General features: G+C 36.9%; 1 protein-coding gene across 2 annotated transcripts in view; it reads right to left on the minus strand.

Annotated features, from left to right (window-relative positions):
- Window positions 1-698: 698 nt before the first annotated feature.
- LOC108684109 (transcription elongation factor SPT6) overlaps window positions 699-8334 on the minus strand; it is a 9770-nt gene continuing 2134 nt past the window's right edge. Inside the window, exons 3-12 of one of the 2 annotated variants that reach the window (XM_018188205.1) lie at window positions 7806-8002; window positions 7604-7720; window positions 7364-7381; window positions 7116-7279; window positions 6748-6997; window positions 3220-6248; window positions 2516-3032; window positions 2159-2399; window positions 1436-1880; window positions 699-1311 (exon numbers count right to left, since the gene is read on the minus strand). In XM_018188205.1, the coding sequence (XP_018043694.1) occupies window positions 1107-1311; window positions 1436-1880; window positions 2159-2399; window positions 2516-3032; window positions 3220-6248; window positions 6748-6997; window positions 7116-7279; window positions 7364-7381; window positions 7604-7720; window positions 7806-8002 (5183 nt within the window). In that variant the 3' untranslated portion in view covers window positions 699-1106. The remainder of the gene's footprint in view (window positions 1312-1435; window positions 1881-2158; window positions 2400-2515; window positions 3033-3219; window positions 6249-6747; window positions 6998-7115; window positions 7280-7363; window positions 7382-7603; window positions 7721-7805; window positions 8003-8334) is intronic. The other variant, XM_018188206.1, reaches the window with a different exon arrangement.

Consider the following 8334-nt stretch of genomic DNA (forward strand, 5'->3'; position numbering starts at 1 on the left):
CAAAAAAAAGATAATCCATCTTTCATCTTTATTCAAAGATTAAACATTAAAATCAACTGCAAGCTTTAACGATGTCAAGTAAATGCGACATTATTTTGAACAATTTAAATATTGTACAGATATTTTCTTATAAAGACTTAATATATATAAGATAGATTTCTATAGAATATCTAGATTGCTAACGTGCTAATTATGAATTAGTTTGAGGCAAATTTTTTAGTTATGTCATGTCAAATATATGTAAATCCATATATTTAATATCTTATGAAGTAGCGTTATCATTATCGATAACTTTAAATTTATTTAAAACAGTTACTATCTCTCTTGAAACCATTTGGAGTACTTTCATTTTTCTGATTGTGATATAGCAGTCCAGGTATTTATGTATAGAAATCTGTAAACAATGCGGTATTTATATTCGAAAGATATTATATTACTGATACGATAAGTAATTAGATCAATTCTCTATATTATGAACATAATGGCATCAATGAAAAATATAAAACACATCTTTGAACAATAATTCAGTTACAATCAACGCTATCTTATCAATGTCCGCTAAAATATTATGATTCTAATATAAAATATATATCTTGATGACTAAGATCAAGAAAAATCTAATAAAGTAAAATATTATAATTTTATTTTGATCATAGTTTTATATTTAATATCTTTCTATAATAACTGATAAATAAAAATCGTTCGAAAATTATAGTAAATTCCAAATATTATTCAATTATTTTTCTCATTGATGCTATCAATGTGAAGGAAAGTGAATCAAGAAATTGCAGAGTGTGTTCGTGAGGCCTTCATAAAGTTTCCATAAAATTTTATTATGTACATAGGAAAAAACCGCGGAAATATTACATAATAAATAAATTACAATACAACACCGTAGTTTATAATAACCAATCGACGATTCCTTTCTTGATTCGCAAATAAAATCTCGCGTGCAAGAAAGTGAAAATTCATTACGCATGTTGCATGTCTACAACGATCAATGATCGAGCGATCGATGATGTTTCACGACGCATATTGTTACTATTTCATACATAGCATGATATGAGACATAACTAATAAATATAAATCAGCTATGCACAATCCCGTTAGCTCTCGTCGTATAAAGGAGTACCATCTCCGCTGAGGGACATACTCCGTGGACTAGAATTCGTGTGTGGAGTACCTCGCGGAGATTTATACGATGGAGTACGTGTGGAAGGTCTACTTCTTCCGGAAGGCGTCGTTCTGCCAGATGATTCGTCATAGCTACGCGGAGTTTTTCTAGACTCTTCGTATCTAGGTGTCGATCCGCTGCAAACACATTTAACCATTGACGATAGTCGAACGAAAAACACTGACGTTTTATATACATCAATTTTCAATTGAAAAATTGAAAATGATTGTTATTTAATTTATATTTAATTAGTATACTTACGAGACTCGAGGACCACTTTTTAAACGTGCCCATGCTTCGGCAGCCTTCTTCCAATCCATGGGATCACCGGAAGGAGTAGACAGAGGTGGTGTAGGTCTGTGCGATTGAGCAGATCTGTGATGGCTGGGTGTCATCGATGGCGGCGGCGGATGTACAAAAGGCCCTTGATGATGGCTAGGGGTTTGTTGACCATATCTGGGAGTGGGCTGGCTGTGATGCGGTGTATGATGCGGCGTCTGATATGGGGTCATAAACGGAGTTTGACCAGACGGCGTGTACGGCGTATTGGGATACGTGTGTCCTCCGCCATAGCCAGTAGTACTAGCCGCTCCCGGGGTGTGTGGCGGATAATGATGTGGCGTTTGATTCGCCACTTGTGATAACGAATGCAACATGTGATGTGGAAGATTCTGTGCAACTCGCTGTATTGCTTCTTGATTCATTCCTAGCAATTGTAATAGTAATTAACACATATATTTGTACATTTTATTTTATTTATGACAAAATCGCATGTTCGTACTTGTGCGTTTTATTTCAGCGAATGTATGCGAAAAATAAGTGATAATATAGAATGTGAACAGAATGATTTAACATGTGTGTCACAGAATGACTTAATTTTGAAAAATAAAGTTTTTTAAAATAAAATATACAATTTGATCTATACTATGATTTAAGTGTGACTAAGTGTGACAATAGTTTACAATGTAAACAATGTAGACTTACCGCTGACTGTTCCTGGCGTAGTAGTGTAAGGTGTTCTAGAAGTCATCGCACCGCGCGGTGTACTAGGAGTGGATTGTCCAGGAACGGGATCCCTAAAATGTTCCTTGAACCAGCGTAATAGGTCGCTCACTCTACCGAACATCTGCGCCCGAAATCTGAAGCCCTCGGATGTCACTGTAACGTACTCGTGACGGCAACGAGTGCGCGGGAGATATGAGAGTAAAAACTTTCCAGGATAAGTCTATGAAAGAAAAATAAACAAAATTGTTTTTTAAATTAAATTAAAAATAAAAAGATTTTCAGAAAAATGCTATGTTACATATTAGTAAAAAATTAACTGTATATACATTTATTTACCTTAGCTGCTGATATGATATATGGAATTCCATTAGGATTCTCCTTTTTCTGTTCTTTTAGTATCTCCTCCGCTTTATCCTTGATTCCTTCTACAGTGGACTTGTAGTATTTGAAATCCAGCAATTCGGAGGCATAAGCGGCCATAGGATTTACATGTCGAGCGATAATCTCGTCAAGATCTTCAAATTCCTCATTGCCTATCCACAGGCTTTGTCCCAATGAAAAAGCATTCTCTTTACCCTCCTCACGAACGTCGATGTGCTGTAAAATGTCATCAGTGACTTTCCACGTGACTGTCAAATGGTCGGCGCCTTTGCTACTCGGTCTCACTATTGCTTCGCCCTGCTTCATTGTCTGCATTAATTTAACAGTCTCGGCGAAACTGATATTATGGAAGGATGGATGGACGATAACACGTTTCACATAAATCTGCCGCTGTTTTGCCTTCTTCGCGTCCTCTTCTACCTTTATATCTCTTTGCTCGGATTCGGTGTCATAAAATGGATCTCGCTGTGGCCTGCACATTAAATTACAACTTATAATAATGTACATGGTAATACATTTTAAAAAAATTATATCACTATATTTTAAATTAAGAAATATGATTTTTTTTTATTTTTGCAAACTTTATTCATGATTGTAAAGACGGTAAATCTAAATAGAAATAGACTTTATTTATTTATTATTTTATATAATCTACTCACCTCCATTCATGATTTTTGTCAGCGAGATCGCTGCTCTTGCTAGTACATTCGACACTGAATCGATCTACCTCAATTTTAATGATCCGGCAATGAATGATCTGTCCCATACCGACTCTCTCGCAGGGGTTTGCGACGTGCCGGTCCGATAGATTCTTGATGTGAATATAACCAGAGATACCATTGTCTAGTCGCAATCTTACGCCGGTAGCTTTACCCGGACAAGCGCCAGCATCGAAGTGATTCCACACCTCCGATAATTCGGGAAAGTCGTTCTTTAGGCAGAAAGGACATTGCCACAGACCAGTCTCTTCGTTTCGCACCGGATTCGCCTGATCAAGCTGATCGCCCTGTGGTTTTCGATGACTGATGCCGACCACGGTAGCCAACACTAGCTTGCCGACGTAAAAAGTCTCGGGTGTTTCCTTTGTCAAAACATCGAACAATTTTTCCGCGCTCGGTGATTGATATAATACACGAAGATCCTTGTATCGGCTGTTTAATTCGGCTCTGATATCGTAGAGAGTAACGCATTTATTACCGAAACCTTGCCGCTCGAGTTCTTCTGCAAAAGCGTCGAGATCCAAATCTTTCAAGCGTTCTGGCGATTCGAGTATCTCCTCCAAAGCGCCAGCAGGATTGGCGTCCTCGTCGTCATATTCCAGTGCATCAACTGCCATCTTTCTAGCCCATTCATAAGTCTCGGGATGTACGCGCGAACCGTCGAGCACTTCTACGTACGCTTCGGTACTGTCGCCAAGGCTATTAGTGTCGATTTTGATGAATCCAGCGCAATTGATGAATACTTTTGGCCCCATATGACATGCTGTAACTAACTGCGTTCTGTTCTCTAATCGTTGATTTGTTTGCTTCAGCATCTTGATCAATGCCTGACCCTTTCGTGGACCAAGACCGCAAACAAATTGAACAAGGTTGCCGCAGTATGCTTGTTGGACTGCCTTATTCACATCTACGCCAACTTCATTCACGCGATTTACGAATTCCAAATATAGATTTTCCAGCAGTTCTTCCTTAGGTAACTGATCTTGCAAATTGTGATATTTTAGGCAGAGAATCTCTTCGTCAGCCGTGCATAATTGTGAGAATTCCACTAGTGGATCCTGCATCCTTCTCGCCAACGAAATAGCCTGACGTAGCAGCTCCGGATAATCTCGAAACTCTGAATTCCCTTTGTTACTATTGGCGTAGATCTTGGCAAGTTCGTTATCGCATATCTCCACCTGAATATTAGGAAACTGTTCTTCTTCCGACAAATGCGTGATACACTCCTTGATATCAGCAGCGATCATCATTGCTTCCCGAGACTCGCCAGCCACCACGATCACATGTGGCTTCTTCGTGGCTATAAAGTTCTTTAACGCTAGTAAATCGGCCTCCTTCAGCGTCTTTTCACCTTCGCGATAACTGTTCTTGCGCTTCATCAGATGCGGTAAGCGCAGGTAATCCGTACATTCTCCATCAGCCGCAATCAAACAGGTAAAAGCTGCCTGCGAATAATCAGGCACGTAAGATAAGCCCATGACGCGCAGGCCTTTACTGGTATCCCATTCCTCATCTTCCTCTTCGGGGAACTCACAACTATACGGCGCAACCTTGATCCAATTGTACATCTTGCGGCAACACGAGCGCATTACGCATTCCTTCGCCTCAGCGATTAAATTTGCGCGCAGCTCTTTCTTTAGATGTGGTATTACCATGCGATTAAGGGCGATTTCGACGCTGCCAACACGCAAAGCATTCCAATCTTGTACGAGTTTGCTGAACTCATCACGGCAATAGAGTTGCTTCATTTCGTCGACATAGTTATTGCTGGTGTTACCCTCAATAGCGTCACTGAGTGTAATTGTAATGAGTTTGTCTTCCTCAGCAATCATCAGATTCAAGAATTGAACGCCTACTAAATCACGTACCGGCTTGTCCTTCAGATATTTCATTGTGTAGATTGGATGATTCTCATCAATCTCTTTAATGCCCTTCTTCGTTGGCTTCACGGACATCTTAGCGCGTTCCATGTACATTTCGCGCACGCATTTACGCACGAGCGGTTCGCGTGCCAACTGAATCGCCACCATCAACTGAGCAGCTTTCAATACTTCTTCCGCGGTCTTAAATCGCGAACTGGAGTACTCGGTCGCGATTGCCGTCGGTTCGGTCGGCTCTTGATCCACCTCGTGACGTTGATAATTATCACGCAGATTCTCGGCGTAGTGTTCGGGTGTTAGGCCAAATTTTTTCGCTAGACCATCCAAACCAGCCTTCCGACAGATTGAGTATGGGCCGCTTCTAACAGCTTGTTTCAGTGTATCGTCGACTTCTTCTTCCTCCAGTATTTCTTCCTCTTCCGGCGGATCCTCTCCATTTTCTTCTGCCTCAGCAATTTGTTGTTTACGTCGCTGAATTCTCTCTTCACGTCGTGCCTGTTTCTCCTTCTGTCGCACGGATTCCTGCATCGCCTGAATCTCATGACTATAATACAACATGAAATGATTATAGACATCATTGAGCTCTTCACTTGTCTGCGCATTCTTCAGTCGCTCAATGTCGTCGTCTTTGATCACTCGCACGTTATCTGGCAATGGTGCGTCCGGATTCTTCATAATTTCATCCAGTTGATAATTGCGCATCTTATCAAATAGTTTGAGCAGGTTTTCTTTCCGTTGGCTCAACTGACACCATTTTGCGTCAAATTTATAAACTTTCCACAAGTCATTAATGTTCAACTCGGGCAGCACATACTCCTTTCTATAGAAAGATATAAAAGGGACTTCAAAGTGTTGATTGCGCATAAAATCCAAGGCTTTCTTGATCTTGCCGATAGTCTGTGGTCCTTTTCGAGCCCGTTCCTTAGCCTCAGCATTCAAGTGGGCATCCTGAATGGAGACTGTAGGCTTGCAAAATGCTTGCTTATAGATCCATTCTGCTTCAAGATCCAGTTCATCAGAACCTTCCTGAACTGATGTGACTGGTACAGATCTAAGTTGCATTCTTTCTGGTATATCTGTATTACGTATCTGCAATTTTGAAACAGATTTCATAAGTGATAGATTTGGAAACAATATAGCTATTTATAAATATACAATAATATTCGTCGTTTAGACAAAACATTGTTACTATTTATATGTATTTCCTACATATATTTTTTATGTTAAATTTAAAGATGTAATATAAAATTTCTGTATTATAATCCAAATTTAATTATTATTCTTATATCATGTATCTCAATATAGAAATTAAAAATTTTTTATATTATAATACTTCTCTATATTGTAATATTTTCGAAAACTATGCAAAATATAGAAAAACTAAATATTTAAAAATTCAATATAAGATTTGTAAAAAAAATATATTACATTTACCCAATGCCGCTGATTTGTTATATTATAATACTTTTAAAGACAATGCATAATATAAAAAGAATGAAATGTATTCAAATTCAATATAAAAAATACTAATATATTTACGCAACGTAACGATAATTGTTGTTTAGCATTACATATTATTATGTCGTACCTCATTATCCATATCAGTAAAGTGACCGCGTTTCAATTCACTAGGCTCGTAAATCTCGAAGATACTCTTCCTTGTGGTCTTTTTCTTCAACTGCTTCTTCGGTCGTCGCGGCCGTTCAATATCAGCATCTTCATCCATGTATTCATCCTCTTCTTCTTCCTCTTCTTCCTCATAATCCTCTTCGCCGTATTTATCGAATTCATTATAATCAAAATCAACACCAAAAATATCCTGTGCTTCTTGCAATGCTCTATAGACAAGAAAAAGATATCCTTGTTTAAATGACGTAAATTTAACTTATGCTAATAGATAGATGTTAATATAGATATTATAAGACATTTTAAAAGTCATTAAATATCACAACATACGCATCAGAAAATATTGGCTTCTTTTTCTTTCTTTTCTCTGCGATAGGTCTACCATCATCGTCAACAATAAAATCATCCGCATCAGTGTATTCGCCTTCATCACTACCTTCCTCAAAGGTATCCGCCTCTGGTCTATGACTTCGTTCACTCCGTCTTTCGTCCTCCTAAGAGCAATACAAAGAAATAAATAAAAATATGACACTTTTGTATATCGCACTTTTGTATATCTTTACACAAGCATTACATACCGTAATAATATCCCTTTCCTAATATAAGTATGCATGTGTATTTAACAAATACAGATGTGACACATATACATAGACACGCGTTTATATTTGTATAATTTATGTACATAAAATAAGAATTCAACAAGAAGCAACAAAGTACACATTACATAAACGAATATTGCAGACAATATGTTATGTAAATTTTTAAATATTTTCCCAAAATTAATACTGTGTCGAATTTAATATATTCATGTAACTTACATCTCCGGAACCTTCAAATAATTCATTAGCAATAGCGTCCCTTTCTTCATCTGCTTCTTTTTCTTGTTCTTCCTCTGATTCCTCATCTTGGATTCTTCGAAGACGTTTAAAACGTTTCTGTAATGCAAAGTAAAATATTTAATATTGTTTAATTAACACTCTATTTTTTTTAAAGAATAATCCAAAATGTATAGAAGCATACTCTTTCAAGCTTAACGCCTAAATTTTCTTCAATCAGATCATAGTCTTCATCTTCCAACCGATCATCAAAATCTTCATCATCACTTTTCTTACGCTTCTTATGATGATCAGAACCATCACTGTCTTCACCTTCGCTTTCCTCTATGGGATTGTCATCTATCAAATCTTTCAGTTCCTCACGTAACTGGTCTTCATCATCTATAAAATATATCATACCAATGTTGCACACCATATGTATATATATATATATATATATATATATATGTGTGTGTGTGTGTGTGTTTGTACATTATACAAATAAATTATAATTTCAAAAATTAATATAAATTAAATAAATCTAATGTGATGTATTAGAAGTAAATCTTTTTTAATTAACTAAATATACATATAAAAAGAATAAAAAAGAAACAGAAAAAGAATAATGGTCCACGTATTCATTGATCAAAATATATTTATATTGTACACTATACATACAGATACATACATAAGTATGTAAATAAATAACAATTAAAAAATTAATATTAAATATA

Source organism: Atta colombica, unplaced genomic scaffold (genome assembly GCF_001594045.1).
Source record: "Atta colombica isolate Treedump-2 unplaced genomic scaffold, Acol1.0 scaffold126, whole genome shotgun sequence".
NCBI classification, from domain to species: domain Eukaryota; kingdom Metazoa; phylum Arthropoda; class Insecta; order Hymenoptera; family Formicidae; genus Atta; species Atta colombica.